General features: G+C 36.4%; 1 protein-coding gene across 1 annotated transcript; it reads left to right on the forward strand.

Annotated features, from left to right (window-relative positions):
* The first annotated feature begins 117 nt into the window (after nucleotides 1-117).
* On the forward strand, nucleotides 118-15,805 carry LOC103021910 (CD276 antigen). The gene is made up of 4 exons (XM_022663213.2): nucleotides 118-359; nucleotides 6,181-6,534; nucleotides 7,103-7,387; nucleotides 11,169-15,805. The coding sequence occupies exons 1-4, from the start codon at nucleotides 272-274 to the stop codon at nucleotides 11,270-11,272; spliced, it is 831 nt and encodes a 276-aa protein (XP_022518934.2). The 5' UTR covers nucleotides 118-271; the 3' UTR covers nucleotides 11,273-15,805.
* The last annotated feature ends 1,168 nt before the right edge of the window (nucleotides 15,806-16,973 follow it).

Below are 16,973 nucleotides of genomic sequence, written 5' to 3' on the forward strand. Positions count from 1 at the left end.
TTAAAATTCAAGAAAGAAAGTAAGAAAACACATTGAATGGGAAGGAGAAGTGTTTCTAAACTTTTGACTGGTACACCAGCAGTCAGGTGTAGGAGCTCGAGTTTAGTGAGTGCAGCACACTCACTAACCACAAAGGGGTGGTGCCACATTCTAAGCCCCGACCACATTCCATTTAAGATTATTCAAGTTTTACAAACGCGCAAAACTGCGGGAAACGCGGGAAAGCGGGGATTTAAGACACTCTGTCGGGGAGAGCATCAGTATATCCACCATGAGAAGCGACCGGTACCGAGCCAGAACCTGCTGGAACTCCGTGTTTCTCTCCGGCCTCGTGCTCAGCCTGTTCCCCTGCGGAGGAGGTACTGTCCCGGGGCGGTCAGAGGGGTCTGAGGTCCGGGTTAGATCCAGTCTCGCGCTGAGAGGCTGTTTTTTTTTTGGTCTAAAAGTGAGAAAGTAGAAGAAATAATAGGATACTTTTATCTTATAAACGCAAAGCTGAGCTGTTTTTATTCTAATTTCAGTTTCTTTCCTCTGGCTTTTTTCACTAAACAGTCTATTTTACCCTCTCAGACCTTAAAGACCTTAAACTTTTTAAGGTGGAACAGAGAGTTTAAGGTTATAGAGGCGCACTGAGTTGTTCTGCCTGATTCCTTGATTTGGTCAAACCTCTTCTCATTCAATATTTGTGTTTTCTTTCTCTTTATGATTTTTAACATTGAAGACTATAAAAAAGCTATACAGCTATACATATAACATTATTCTGAATTATTCCGTAAACAAAAACAGAATATGTTTAAAATTGTAGATTCTTCCAGCTGCAGAGCTTCAGAAAACTGAAGGAGAAAAACAAAAGTTGCAGAACAGCTGTTTAGATAACCGTGATAAAATAACAAACAAAAAAATTTAACCAGTTCTGACAACTATTTATTTGGAGACAAAACTTTTGTTTCAGAAATATTTGTGTAATTTAAAGACATTTTGAGTAACTAAAATAATGAAAATATAACAAACACAATAAGGCAATGACTCCCTTATAATGAACAATAATCTTAGTACAGGCTCTTCTTCATAAATACAGAACCAGTCATTGTTTTTTTTCTACACTGTAAATAAATAGTGAAGTAATTATCAGATTATGAAGGAACACATAAGGAATCATGTAGAAACATAAAAACTGTGTTAAACAAACTAAAATACTCTGTGAAGAAGCTTTTAGGTGCTCTTATCTGGGGAGCTGTTAACTTAATTTAACCTAACTGATGAATTTATCCTGTGCAACAGAAGGAACTCCTGATAAGAGCCAGTTTCATCATGACATTTTTGATAGTCTTTGTGACTGCATTTGAGGATACTTTCATTTTATCCAACCTTCATTTTTTAAAGTTTTTTTCTTTATTTAGTTGAGTAGTTGTTGCTTCTCATAATCTGGATTCGAACATTACTCAAATATTCACTATTCACTGTATACCTGTAACTCTACCTCTTCACTACTTTACTTTAACTGATGCTCTCAAACTTTACATTAAGAGACAAGAAATTCAAGTAATTAACTCTTGATGAGTTCAGCACAGCTGTTAACTGAAAACCACTTTAGATTCTTTTAGAAGTATCAGATGTATGTTTGAGTTCAGATCTGCAGACTCTTGGTGAGATTTTAATCTCAGTGTCTTCATGAGGGAGAATCACCTGGAATAGTTTTCTCAGCGTCTTGAAGGAAGGAGTTTCTGGAGGTGCTGAACAATAGCTGCTGCTTTTCCTTCACTTTGCTGTGAAGCTCCAGCTCATCCCAATTAAATCACCTCAAATCACCTTAATCTCAGTTCATCAGGTTTAGATCAGGAGATTAATGTGGAGGAATAACACTTTTATACTCTTTAATACTGAATTATATATGTGTCCCTCAATTGTTTTCATGTCTTTAATATTAGTCTACAATGTAGAAATTAAATTAAATAAAGAATGTGTTAGTCCAAACTTTTGACTGACACTGTATATCAGTTGAACTCCATTGGTATGTGCTTTTTTTTTAGATAGATAGATAGATTAAGGCATCCGGTAGCTTAGAAACAACACAACATATACACCAAGGTATCACAGTTTGACAGGGTAGCACAATTAGTCTAGTTAGAAAAAAAAGCCTAAATATCTGTATCAATTTAAAATAGAAGAGGAGATAAATTGTTTTGTGTATTTTTAATAAATATTATAAATTATTCATTTAAATAACTAAATATTTTAATATTTTAGTAAATGCATACAAATAATCATTTACAAGTACATAACACATAACAAGCAAATAATGACACTGAGCTCAGGTTGTTAATTGAACCCAATGGAAACAGAATTATCAAAAAAACTGTGGGTCAGTTTATGCCCAGTGCAAAAACATGTAAAAGAACATGTGAATCTGATTATACCTGCAGGGTTTCTTAAGATGAAATGGAAAATTCCTGCAGTTAATAGCGCCATTAAAACAGCAGGTCAGCCTGTATAAGAGGTAAATTACACTTTTATTTAGGCTACTGGAGTGTGATTCTTTTACTGGGTATAGTGGTCCACACGTGATAGCAAAAAACATTGGATAAATGTAATGTTTAGTTTGCATTACATTTTGTAATATTATTGATAAAAAACACTCCTTAAACAACCATTATTAAGTAAAGATTTAAAGTAAAGATTTGAACATTAAATAATTGGGGCTCCTATAAATTCAAGCTATAAGAATAGAATACAAACAAGATTATACATATTTAATGTAAGTAACGTTAAATAAAATAATAACAAGAACAACTCCAGACGTGTTAGGAACACTGTTCACATTGTTCTTAACATGCGAACATCTGTGAAACACATTTTACCACCTCTTGTGGAAAAAAGGTGTTATTCTCTCCTGTAACTGGGTCTGGTTTAAAGGAATGTCTGCCCCCAAAAAAGACATAACTTCCGTAATTTTTACTCCATACTTACAGTAGCTGTTTATTTATTAATGTTGTTCAAAGTTTTTTTTCTTTTCATGCTTGCGTTTATTTTTTAAGATTTGCTCTAAAAGAACAGATTACCAAATATATAGAGGACGTAATGTTAGTCTTTACAGTATATGCAGCTTTCTCTGATATGGGGGTGGGTTTTGCCTGTTCTGCATGGTTAAGTTGAATAATAGTTTAAAGAGTCTAAGCAACACTACATTTGTTATAGATATATTTTATTAAAGTTTGAGGTTTTTTTTTTTCAATACTTAATTGAATTATTTCAAATATTATTTTTTTGTATTTTTTCATAAAAGTATTTGCTTACCTATCCAAATCAATGAATTCAAGAGTTCCAATCACATTTCTGTGACCACAGGTGTATAAAACCAAGCCTAGACATGCAGACTTTGTACAAACAAATATATATATATATAAAACATGACATCATAAGCTTCACACTTTTATTTTTAAGGGCCTGAAGATGCTGCTGCATGCTCAGCAATTAATAATATACACTTTTACAGGGCTCTAACTTTTTGCACACTGCACTTAACTTTTTGTCTTAGTTACGTGCACCCAAATTTTCGACTGCATTGCATTAAACACTGCAGTTTTACAGGTTCATTTTTTTCAGCCCAATGCTAGCCACACTAGATGGCTAGCGGCTAACTGCCGATGCTAACTGTCTTTCCAATCTTAGTTAATATCTGTTTTTTAAAAAAATGTATTTGTGCTGGTTGGAGTGGGTAGGTCCTGATATACTGTTCATGATTATAGTAAACTCAAGCTCTGTCTCTGCACTTTTTAATCTAGTAGTGAACCTGATTTAGAAGAGCTGCTGGGTTTAATTCTCCTGCTACACAGTAACACACCTGGGATCTGGGTTAGAAACTGCCTTCAGGTCCAACTCAGATGCTCGTACTTTCTATCTTGTCAGTTCGATAAGATTGCTGTTCAGGGTCAAAACTGAGAACAGTATATATTGTTTTACTGTACAGGAAAATCTCAGATTCTGAAATGAAATGTTACTGAAAATAATCATTACAGAGGGGCTTATTTTTATATAAACACGATTAAGAAACAAGGGTGTTTACAAAGAGCTCATTCATGATGAGGAACAGTGCTGCCTATATCCAGTTTTTTTGTATTTTGATTAATGTTTGCACTGGAATTGTATACCAAACCCAGCGTCACTATACCCAACCTTATTTTAATATGACTAATGAATAATGTGACTTTATTATGTCAGATTGTTATGTCTTATGCAGAGAACAGAGTTTAGAGCGTTTTAAAAGTGCCATTCTGAATTCGAGTGTTTGAGACTAGAGAAAAGGTCATACCCTCTGTGAGTCAGTTTAATTTACTGTGTTACACATTTCTTATTAGTGTGTGCATTTAAGGTGGAATGGAAAATAGCAAATGATATAGTAAATGTAGTAAACAATATTCTTGTTTAGCTAATTTAGCAGATTTTAGTACAATTTAGTAGCTGTTAAATAAAACTTCTCGCTAATGTTTAATTTCTCTAAAACTGTGTCACATCTTGAAGCTGCAGGTCTGAATCTGCTGTAGAGCTGCGGCCGGATCCTGGCCTGCTTTGTGTGAGTGAGTGAGTGAGTGAGTGAGTGTGTGTGTGTGTGTGTGTGAGTGTGTAAGTGTGTGTGTGTGTGTGTGTGTGTGTGTAAGTGTGAGTGTGTGTGTGTGTGTGTGTTTATAATGGTTTGGCACTCTGTGCACTGTTGGCTGCAGCTTCTCGCAGGTGTTTGGTGGTTGAAAGCTGAGTGTAAAGGAGTATAAAGAGTCCTTTATATAAAAAAATGCTTTATAAGTGTGAAAGGATTTTTTAAAAGAAGCCGACTCTAAGGTGATTTCTTTTAAATTGAAAGCAGTTGGGAAGGGCCAGAATCTTGAATTAATGGTATCAGTTTCCGGGCATGACCATTCCTGCAACATCAAATATATAGATTCTAAAAAGAAAAAAATAAACATTACAATATACTCAAAAACACAGAATTTCACAAAGATGTTTATTAACATTTAACTTGTTTTAAAAGTGCTATTCTAAATGATATGTGCAATTACACAATCTCACCAGAGAGGTCATGAAATCCACAAATCCACTAAACTTGGAACTATCACTTTAAATTTCTTCTCAAAAAGAGACCTTACTAAAGCTCTATGAGAAAATAATAATGCTCCTATAATGATGGATCACATGGTCCTCATAACTGAAGACAACCCAAATGAGAAAACACTGGTGAGTGTTAGAATTTTGAGAGATGGCTATTTTAGTGACATTTGTTTTGTTTCGGACATAGTTTGAGTCTGATTGATGTAAAAATTGCATTCTGATTCTGATCGTCCCCGAGTTTAGAGAGATGTGCTGTAAAATCACTTTATCTTTATTAATAGTAGATATAGAACTTCTGTAACTTGCATAAAACAATGTATCAGTGTATCAATAATCATACAAACAGAATTATAAATGCACTAAATTGTTTTTATACTGCTATTTAAAAAGTCTCGGTTTCTTAGATATACTGAGAAATCAGCTGGGCTGTGTAAGTGTGTGTAAATGTAGATATTCTGTTCAGTTTAATCTAACACTGTCGGATGAAATGGATTACATTCATTTTAAATCAGAGAGTTTCCAATTTAGGCCCTGAACACACAAACTGAGATTTTCCTCTCTCCATTTCTAATTTTATGAATTGTGTCTATATATGGAGTTCATTATGTAGGGAGTTAGGAGTTATTTAAGACTTTATCTCTTAAAGCTCAGTTTTCCCAGACAAGGAATTTTTAAAAAACATGTTTTTAGTTTAGTGTCGTGTGAACAGGAAATCTTTTCTATGGGTTCTTTTCTAAAACTGTACCACTAGCTAGAACTCCCCCTGTATGATGATACATGATGCCAGGAGCAGAGTGAAGTCCTCTAAGCAACGTCAAGCTCCACTCCATCTTTTCTAACCGCCACACAACTGGCCTGCTAGACACACTTGGAGGAGAACACAGCTCTAACAGCCTGGTTGGGGGGGCGTTGGGGCTTTTGTGTGACAGAATTAGGGCTTTGTCATTACTTAGTAGCACGGATTGGTGCCCCTATCAACCAATCCTAGCGTGAAGAATTTTAATGATCTAGAGTCTTTCATAGTCTGGCTGAGATACAATAGAAAAAGTCTGAAAGAAGAATATGTGTTTGTTCTTTTAGGCTCCTTTAGGGTGACTGTACCATCAGCACACTTGGTCGCAGCTCGTCAGCACAGCGTAATCCTCGGCTGTGAGTTCACCCCTAAACCCAGCCACAACCTGTCCAACCTGATCGTCACCTGGCAGAGACAGGAGGACTCTCGGGTGGTCCACAGCTTCTACTACCTGAAAGATCAGCTGGAACTGCAGAGCTCTGATTACCAGAACCGGACGGCGCTGTTCTACACAGAGCTGATGAAAGGAAACGCATCTCTTAGGATATCAGATGTGAGGCCGAGCGACGAGGGCCGGTACCAGTGCATGGTGAGCGCGCCCGAGGGCACGGACAGAGCGCAGCTTCTACTGAACTATGGAGGTATTCTCGTGATAATATAATATATATGATATATACATATTGATAATTATTGCATTCAGCAATAGCACATACAGTGGCTTGTAAAACTCTTACTCTTTAAACTTTTTTACATTTTGTCACGTTACAACAACAAACTTTTAGACACCCAGTATAAACAACTAAGTATAATATGAAAAATGTAGTGTTAGTACTAAATTGTATGGCAGCCCTGTTTCAGCTGTATTTTATATACACTGACATGGAAACGCACCTATATAAGTTGTGAGTTGTTATCTTGTGAGGTTGGTTGATTTGAACACTGCTGAGCATTAGCATTGTGAGGCCAGTCTCCGTGGGGCATGGGACACTATACCAGTTCCTGTGCCTTAACATGTCTTGTGAATCACAAGCTGACAACACACAAAATACTGCTGTCCCATGACTTCTGGCATGCCAGTGTATAGTGTATTTTACTGTTGGCCTGCAGTTTCTTGCACTACCTGCCCTAGTATACCTGTTTTTACTGTAGTGTTTGTATTTGTTCGTCTTTGTTCATTTATATAAAGATGTTTAATGTTCCACTCTAAAGCCTTTTACACAGAGCCCAGACTGAGCATCAGCTTCAGCACGAGTGAAGTGAAGGTGCAGTATGAAGCAGAGGGATACCCTCAACCTGACGTGAGGTGGCTGGACACACAGGGCAAGAACCTCAGCCACAACATGACAATCAAAAAAGGGGAGGGACAGGAAGCAGGACTCTATTACCTAAAGAGCAGCTATGTGACCCAAACTTCTGCAAAAAACATCACCTTTATTCTGAAGAACCAACTTATGAATCAGGACATTCAGAGGCACGTCAGCATCGACTGTGCAGGTGAGATTTATTCTACACACTGTATACACTTTTGATTAGTGTCAACCAATGGAAACACAGACAGACATGGGCAGAGTAGTGGGGGAAAACTGGGGCCCATTAAAAATCCTGTTTTTTTTTTTGCTCATGTTCCTTGTGTACTGGGGCCCACTGACAGAATTTGCTGCTACACCCCTGCAGACAGAGCCACTATAGCTCCAGGTAGGGCGATATTGTAAAAAAAATGTATCCCTTCAAATTTTATGAGCTATCCTCGAGTTCTTACATCACATCTCACTCACAAGATAACGCCTCACAACTTGTACAGTTTGTGGCCATTTCCAAGCCGACACTTTATGGTCGGTTTACATACTCCCATCCCATGACTTTTGGCAAGTCATTGTACAAATTATATGTCTACACTGTTCATACACTGCCCAGCACACTTTCATTTCCAGTATAAAAAATGAAATAGTAATAATAGTCTTATTTAAATATGTTAGTTTTTGCACTGCTCTCCCCTGTTTACTCTTAACTTGTTGGAAGTTAGCATGATATTTCCAATCCACCAGCAATAATCTTGATAAATCCAGTAGAATAATTCAGATCTGTCAGGGGGAGGCTATTTATTCTGCTGAGCACTCTTATTGGTGACATGTGGAATGTTTCAGTGTGGGAACTGCAGCCAATTTTCTACACTGTTTGAATTAGGACAGTCACGAGTTGTAATTGTTGACTATAGAGTTGACATAATTTAAAGCCACTACATCAGCTTTATTGCATTTTAGAAAATAGGATGCCAGACAGCACTGGATATTATTTCTAGGACTCCACATTCCAGCTTAGTGTTAGGAAGCCAAATACAAACTAAAGCTCTATCCGGAAGGGATTAGTTTCTCAGGGGGACGTCTGTGTAATCATGAAATCACATTCAGTAGCTTCTCCATTTCCACTCGCTGTTGTGTTTTTATTGTGGATCTCCGTGGAAACCAAGTGTAATTACGGTGCGCGGCAGTGGACAAATAGCTATTTTATTAAACGCGAGGAGACGAAACTCAGAGATGTGCGTCCGGACGGGACTAAAATGAATAGAGGACCACGAGATACTTCTTTACGTTAAAGGAGTCAAAACTGAGGGCTTTGATTTTCTCATTTGAGATCTGGGAAGATCTATCAGTAGCTCACCAAACCTGGGTCTCATATACACATACTTGTCATTAACGACCCAGTGCTCTAACCCCTGAGCCACCACTGCCTGAAAACTGGCAAAAGCTCCAGCAGGAGTTATAGATTTCAGTTTTCTCTAAAGGGAGTGCAACCAAATATTTGGTTCAGGGTGCCAATAATTTTGGGTGTTTTTCCAAAACACACAAAGGAAATAAACCTGTAGAACACAACATGTGCAATACCTTTCTTGAAAGAATTCAGACACACTCTCTCATTCAATGTGTTTTATTTTTTTTCATGATTTTTACATGATATTACATAATATAATATTAAAGATGATGTGGTCAGATCCAGCCTGTCTGGGCAACAAGTTCTTAGCATGCTGTTGTTAAGCTTTGTTTTCTTTATGAATATGATAACCAGTCCTTGTGTATCAAACAAGTGTCCTAAAGTCTCTAAGAAGGAGGAAGAGAAGAAAAGAGTGGATGAAAAGCTCTTCTGGTCTGAACTTTACAGGCAGGTGCCGGTGATCTGAGGAGAGGTTCCCAACACTTCACACAGAGAACTTGTTGTCTCTTAGTTCATAAGTACTGATCACAGAACAGCAGTGAAGATTCTCTCCCACTTAGGGTCACGTTCTCCTCACAGCTCTCACTGATATGAACACTGACCTTTCTGAACCCATGGAGCCAAAATCTCGAGGCAAACATTCAGACCACCAAGCCACATTCCACATGCTTTACTTACACTTACAGAGAGTACTTTTAACCACAAAGAAAATAGAAGCTGAATTTAAACTTTCTTCCCAGAATAGTGTTTGTGAAATGCAAAGGGGAAGCAAACAGGAAGTTAGAGGCAGAAAATTAAAGGCTCTATTTTTAAAAATATGAGGGCAAATGTAACTTTTTTTTATTTAAAAATAATGTAATTTATATCATGAACAAGACATACTTTTTCTAATTAAACATCTATAAAAGTGGCTGTTATCAACTTTGCACAACACAGAATGGCATATATATATATATTTTTTTAAAAGGCACCTTCTTAAGGCACTCATCATCTGTCATATTTGCATTTTAATGATCCTGCATCTACAGAACATGACCTTTATGGTAAGAATTTCTTTGAGAACACAGTATTGCTTCCCGCTGAAGGACACAGGTTTTATCTAGAAAAACAACCGCAGGGTCAAAACATTCATCCTTTTCCCGATTCACAGACCCAAACATCTGCTCATAAGGCCATGAAGGTTCTGTTGTACAAATACAGTGAAACTAATACCAGCTGAAATCACTTCTGGAGGCCAAATATTAACTCTGCAGACTTCCTCCAGGTTCCCACTGTCCAAAATCCAAGACATCATGTGAACTGGTCACTCTTAAAGGTACTCAGATGTGTATATCGAAAACGAAAATTATTATATAAAACTGATTATATAGACCCTTAGTGGGTATGTCCTCATAATGGACCATATTTTATCAAAAATGCTGATCCATGATCAGTTAAGGTTTACAGTATTCTATTAGACAGCTGATGAGAAATGATCTGAGATCAGAACTTTTGCTCTAAGATAGTTAATAAATAAGACTTATTAATTCCATGTATAATATTATATTTCTATTATGATATTAATCCCAAACGTACAAAAAACCAAACCAAACCAAAGTATAGTTCTTAAAACATCCAGAACTGCAATATATGGACAAACACTATCGGACTTCATTGTTTCTCGCTCATCCTGGAGTAGCTGAATGCATTCATTAGAACTATGATTGTAACACAGAGAACATATTTGAAATTTTAGAATTAGGAACTTTGGATTTCAGATATAATGACAAATCCTAAAAATCTCAACAGGAAAAAAATATGGGAGAAAAAAACAAAAATGAGGGGGGAAACGGAATTTGGCCATTTTATTATTTTGTATAGGTTTTGGTTTATACACTGCCTGGCCAAAAAAAAAGCTGTCCTACAATATTCCATCTGGAGGCTGGAGCTGCTTTGGGTTCATGGTAAACTGTGGAACTGGAATCCAGATTAGTTATTTTATGGCTGGTGTATAGTCCAGTGCAAATGGAGAAGATTTTATAGGCATGTCTAGTAGTCAGTGATCTATATTTACCATAATAATGGTTAAAATAAGTGTCAACTTGACAAGGGTAACGTGGATCTGCACAGGGCTGGTTTGGATGCTGGTCTTTATTCCATCTGAGCAGAAGCACATTCGCTAATCAGCTGTTAAATGACTGAACAGCCGATTAAATGAGTGGAATGTGTTGGTGTGACACTGATTGTTTAGAATGAAACTTCCTGCCACACCAGAACTTTGCAGATGCGATTCTTGGCTTATAGTGTCAATAGCTTTATTTTACATTTAGACTAGTGCTAACAGTGGTACTGCTTTATTGAACAAATACATCTGAGAGCTTTTACACATATTGTTGGTAACTTTTAATGTGAATGTTTTATTTTGTCCAATGCAGTGGCCAGGGCTAAACGGCTATTTGATTATTGGATAAAAGGCCTACATCTGTGTAAAAACAAAAATACACAAGAAATAAGAAAACAGATGTTGTCCAGTGCATCGATTTTGGTGTATGACTGATATTCTCTTTTCTCTTGTCTCTGGTTTTAGGTGGCTCTGCTCACAGAACAGTGCTTATACTGGCAGTGATCTGCAGTCTGCTCTGTGTTTTTGGCATTCTGCTGATAGCGTGGTTGTACTGGAAGAAGAAGTGAATGATAAGTGACATACAGTTATAACAGCTCCACAAAGAGAACAAAATCCTAAGCGCTTCACTTGCTGGAAACACTACAAAAGACAGGTGTATATTAGTGGGTGTATTCACACAGTGGAAAAATAGTGTCATCTATCTTCATAAAAATATTAATAAACCCCATAGTCAGATAGCATTAAGCAGTTTAATGCTTTTGTCAGTTTGGAGAAATCAGTGGTCTGTTTCTGTGATTATTCACTTATCTGCTGATATACTGGAAACATCGTCCCCCTCCTTTCCCTAGAAATCTCTGCTGTACACAGCCACACACATTACAGATAACACTACAGAGTGAAGTAAGTAAAGCTACATGAATAATACTTTAGTGTACTATTTAGTACTTTAGTATTATTACACTACATGCCAAGTATTGCTGTGCAATATGCATTTGCTTTTATTTAAATCATACTAATGACTAATACTTCATTTGTCTAATGATTGTGTATTGTGTAACGATGATCTTTTGAAGTCATTATATTATGATTTTTTTTAATGTTGATATTTTTTTATTATCATATATCAGAGAGCGGGGCACAAATCTATCAATATTCAAAATTACAGGAATTGTCAATATATTTTAGTAAGGGGTGGATGCTGATTATTATTTGTGTGAATAAACTACATAATGCACACAATACACACTTCAGCACACAGAAAAAAGTAATTCCATTTTGGTTTTGTTAATTAGCCTTATGCATGTATTCTAACATAACTTTATATATAGTCTGTTATATTTTTAAAGCTATGAATGGTCAGTTTAATTTGATGCATTAAGAGCAGGAGCATTCAGACCGTGCTGCTCAGCAGCATTTCCCAGGAAGTTAAATTCCACCCCGGTTAAGTGCCTGCAGTATATCACAGCAGATCAAAACAGATTTTACATAATAACCGTTCTGATCATATATGATCTTTAGCAGGTTATGGAGGGGGCTATGCTGTCACTCCAAAAATGCATATGGAAGTTGTTGAGGTTGCGAGTGATAGAGGGTGTGATAGTGGGAGGGTGGGTTAATTAGTGCAGCTATAAATTGGGTTTAACTGAGCTCGACTGAGCTCTTCTCTACTTTACTGCTGATTCAATTTATGCTGTTACAGAAGAGTCTGTGTTTCCTGTTGGATCAGTTTAAAAGTGTGTGTATATACGTTCTTTATTTTTGTAGGTTTTTTATTGTTAAAAAAATGGTCAGTTTTGGTTATGAGATGTATGTCTGTAGAGTCTGCTGAGAGCTAGTGATGTAAACTAATGTAGCTCTGAAATGTCTACCTCAGGATTCAAACTACCAGTTACCACTGTTTCAGCTGATCTCTCCAGGTCATCTAAATACAGACCTGGTGATTTTACTAAAAGGGATTATTAAGTGTTCCACAAATTAAAAACAATGTAGATTCATAGTGGATTAGGGATTTTCACATCCTGAAGAAGTTAGAATGAAGCCTTATGATTTGGATTGGATTCAAAATTAGCATTTAAGCAGAGTGAGTGAGACTCCACCCACAAAGATTCAGACCGGCTGCAGCTGAAGGCTATTTTACTTTGTTGAAGAGTAAAATCTTTAACTTAAAAACAGAAGCCTACTGCAGTACTAAAACATGTATACACTCAAAACTGGCTGAGAAAAGTAAGATACAGTTTAGACTAGGAATAAACCGAATAAGATTTTGCTGAAAACAGCTTTAAAAAGCGATTGCTGTGTTTAGATAAATGATAGAGAGGTATATTCTTCTGGATAGCATTAGCATTACAGGAATTATTCGATCCTATAACTATCACATTTATTCATATCCCAGCAGTGTGGGTCTAAACACAACAGAGATGATTACAGCTGTTGATTATTTATGTGATGCATCTTTTCTCAAATACAGGGACAGTTTAGAAAAATTAAGCATGGGTGAAAGGAGCAGATAGATGCAATAGTTAATTGCAGGATTAGCCTTATTAGCATTTCAATAACTGATCGCGCAAATGCACGCCCAACACACAACAACCAGCAGCTATAAACACACCTACAACGTATTTACAGTGTTTTTTGCACTATAAGCTGCACTTAAAATCCTTTAATTTTCTCAAAAATCATCAGAGCTCCTTATAATCAGGTGCTCCTTATGTATGAATTCTACCAGTCAGGTATTAAGGAGCAGTAAAGCCAGTTTCTCCAGCACCGAGACTGGAGCAGTATTAGCATTAGCCGCTAACCGCAGCGCTAGCTCTTTTGCTGTTCAGAGGTAACTACATCGGACTGTAGTCTGCGCGTATTTGTGTAGATTAACATCCAGCACTCTCATTTGAAGAATTTTTTTAAAGAATTACAGTTTTGTTTACTTAGGCACCTTACAATCCGTTACAAGCCCTTATAGTCCGTAAAAATACGGTACACACTTTAATACAACTAACTTCCTTAATCTCTGTGTTTTTATTGTGTGTTGATGTTTCTCTTTATGAGGGTCTGTCACCCCTACAGAGCTAGCAAAGCTCATGCAAAGAATCTCTGTATTTAAAAATATCTGGACTCTTGTCAATTGTTGCTTCTGAAGAACTAATGGGAACATATGAAGTTATTATGATGTATATATCCCACGTCAAACATAGTGTTGATCATAATGGTGTATTATAGACATAATGATGTGCTTTATGTTGCTAGATGTATTGATATATGCACTGACTCTTGTGTCACTTTCACTCAGCAGCTAAAAGTGGCCCAAGTTTTCTTTTTAATGTGACACATTTCAGACAGAACAGTTCACACTCCTAAACTGATGCTCATGTGCTAAAGAGCAATGCTTCACATGAAGTTTCAGTTTCATCTTCTCCAGCATCACCGGAGCTATCAAGGCTTTCCAGTTTGTACGGCTCGGCTAACCACTGAGAATGTGTTCCAGCTCGCTGTAAAAAGGGCACTATACAGCCACGTCCATTTTTGTTTTTTTTAAACTTGTTTTCACTTTATATTTTCCTTTAACGCTGCAGCAGCTCCCTTCTGTGGCCATGTTCGACCGTTTCTTTACGAACACAGAGTGGTTGCGATATCTGCCGTCCTTTTTCCTTCTCCCCACTGAAAATGTTTCTTTGTCTTTTACTTAAAATCTGTATAAAACATGACCAATAGCCCACTTTTACCTGCTGAGTGAATGTAGCCTTGAAGTTAACTCAATGAAGTTAACATTGATTCTGGTCTCTTTTTCATCACTGTAATGATAAAAATACTTGTATTATCTGACTTTTAACATAGATGTAGTTTAATATTCATTGTAAGAGTTTACAGCCTTTTTTTGTTCTATGTCTCATTTTCTGGGGTATCCAGTATTGCTATCTATTCACATTGCTGCTGTCATAAAAACTTCAACAACAGAATCTATATCAATTCAAAATGCACCTCATCAAGTTGCCTTAAGCATTAGTAATGGATACTGGGTCAGTAATAATATAACGCGTCTTGGCTATAATTATTTTAAGAGGTTAAATAACACAATAAAAATATATTTTAAAGAAGTTTCTAATTATTTAGTTTTCATAAAAATATCAAGCTATTTAAACCTGTTTCAGAATTCCCTGTGCATTCTGTCATCTTGGGATAACCCCGCCCCTTTAAGAAAGTAGTCTTTGATATCAATGACATCACAACCTTCACACTGTTTTATTTTACCCTGTTATGGTAAAATATCTCAGTAATTAAAATAATTATTAAAGATTAAAATGTATTTTCGAATCAAAAGAATCGTGAGTAATTCAGCACGTCTGCAAATCTAGTCAATATATTTTACTGAATGCCACCCTGACGTGCATCTTACAATAACAGCATGGACAAATACATACAATTAAAAATACGATTACTGTGTTTCTTATAAATGTCATAAATATTCATAAAAAAATTACAAATCATAAAAGTCTGAAACAATATTGTGATAACGATGCTGTAATAATATGTTTACTGTTAATGAAGAATATTGGAGCATAATGTCGCACCTTTATTTATGTCACCAACAGATTATTAATCTCTGCAAATAAACATTCTGAATGAGTTTCTGAAGTGTGTGCTGACTCTCTGCTGTGTTGTGTAATAAAGCTCATTCCCCTTGCGGCTTCTGTTGCCAGAAAAACAAACCCAAAATAATTCTGTTGGTTCTGATGTTTCACTGAGAGAACCAACAGTGCGATTCCAGGCTTTTTTAAGTCTCTGTTGACATTAGGCTTATGAGTGTTTTACTGGCAGTTCTTATATTAGATTATACAATGTGTCTGCCTCCACTCAATAAAACACCCATTTCAGCAGTAAGAGCAGTGATTTTAACCCTTTTAAGCTGTTTTCCTCATGTAACTGTGTTTAAAGAGGAAATCTGTTTTCTAAAAACTTTTAAATGCATTCTGGGGACAGGTAAAATGTTGCAGTGATATAAGAACTGTGGATTCCCTTTAAAGTTGGGTCTGTTTCTGCCATCACTGATGTTTTAACCAGACCTGTGCACATTTTTTGGCTTATTAAAACATTACGTGCTTGGACCTTATTGTTTTTGTCTGTTTTTTCTTATTTCTTGGATAAACACAATGTGGAGCAAAGACCCTATGGTGTAAGGGTTTTACACCTTAAGATACAGTGTAAAAAAGACTTAATTACCAAAAGTGTCATTTATTGGCCTGATGGTGGCACTATACCTGAACCATATTCTCAATTTTTGGCCTTATTTCTTAGGTCAGGTCAAACAACTTTCCAGTTAGGACTATAAAGCTGCGCATTTTTTTTATAATTTGGAAAATGTACAAAACTTACTTTTGCAAAGTAGTCTTTGGATTTTTGATCAATCTTAACATATAAGGTGTGCAACAATCTGACAGAGTCTGAAACTCAATAATAATTGCAAAAAGATATATTCAACTAAATACTCCTGAAGCATGACAATTCACAAATTTAACAGCCATAATTTATGAATGCTTAAAATTTTAATTCAAATGAAACTTGAAGGCCACATTTAGGACATGATTCTGAGATGGCCTTTAGAAAAGTGCATTTCCTGAAGGAAATACAGAATAGAATATAAACTATGTCTTGCATATTTCCCACCAATGACCAATAACAGTAGGATAAACTGTCTCTCTGCTCGACTGAAACTCAGATACTCCATGTAATGCAGAGGATTGGTCTGTGTAGTGTAGACCCGCCTTCTTATTATATAGCAAAACAAGGTTTAAAAACTTGTGATTTGTCGGGGGACGGGGTTAATGTTAACACAGGAAAAATTGTTTTATGCTTCTTTTTTGTTATTGAAATATATGGGGATCGGCGGAGCTACACATCATACTGCTATGGGCATTAAGGAATGTGAAAGCTTTCCCACTGATGTAGAGGCTGTGAGAGAAGGGGCAATCTCCACATAGATGACCATGGTTATGTAACGGAATTTCCAGTGTAGGGTCGTGACAGAAAGTGAGAGTGGGCTCTCAGCTCAGACCAATCACTAGAGACTGTGTTACTCTATGAACCAGTTAACATTAAATATTGACCAGTGGAACAGATACTGGACCATTTACACTTGGAATAAGGTGGAATTACTGTATACCTGTACTGTAAACAGTCAGAAGGCACGGCACGACTTCACTTTCTGAGAATCGTCATGAAGAATAACATCAACCGGAGATTCCTTGTGTCTTTTTACCACTCTACCATTACCGC

The sequence above is a fragment of the Astyanax mexicanus genome, chromosome 7 (assembly GCF_023375975.1).
Source record: "Astyanax mexicanus isolate ESR-SI-001 chromosome 7, AstMex3_surface, whole genome shotgun sequence".
Classification (NCBI taxonomy): domain Eukaryota; kingdom Metazoa; phylum Chordata; class Actinopteri; order Characiformes; family Acestrorhamphidae; genus Astyanax; species Astyanax mexicanus.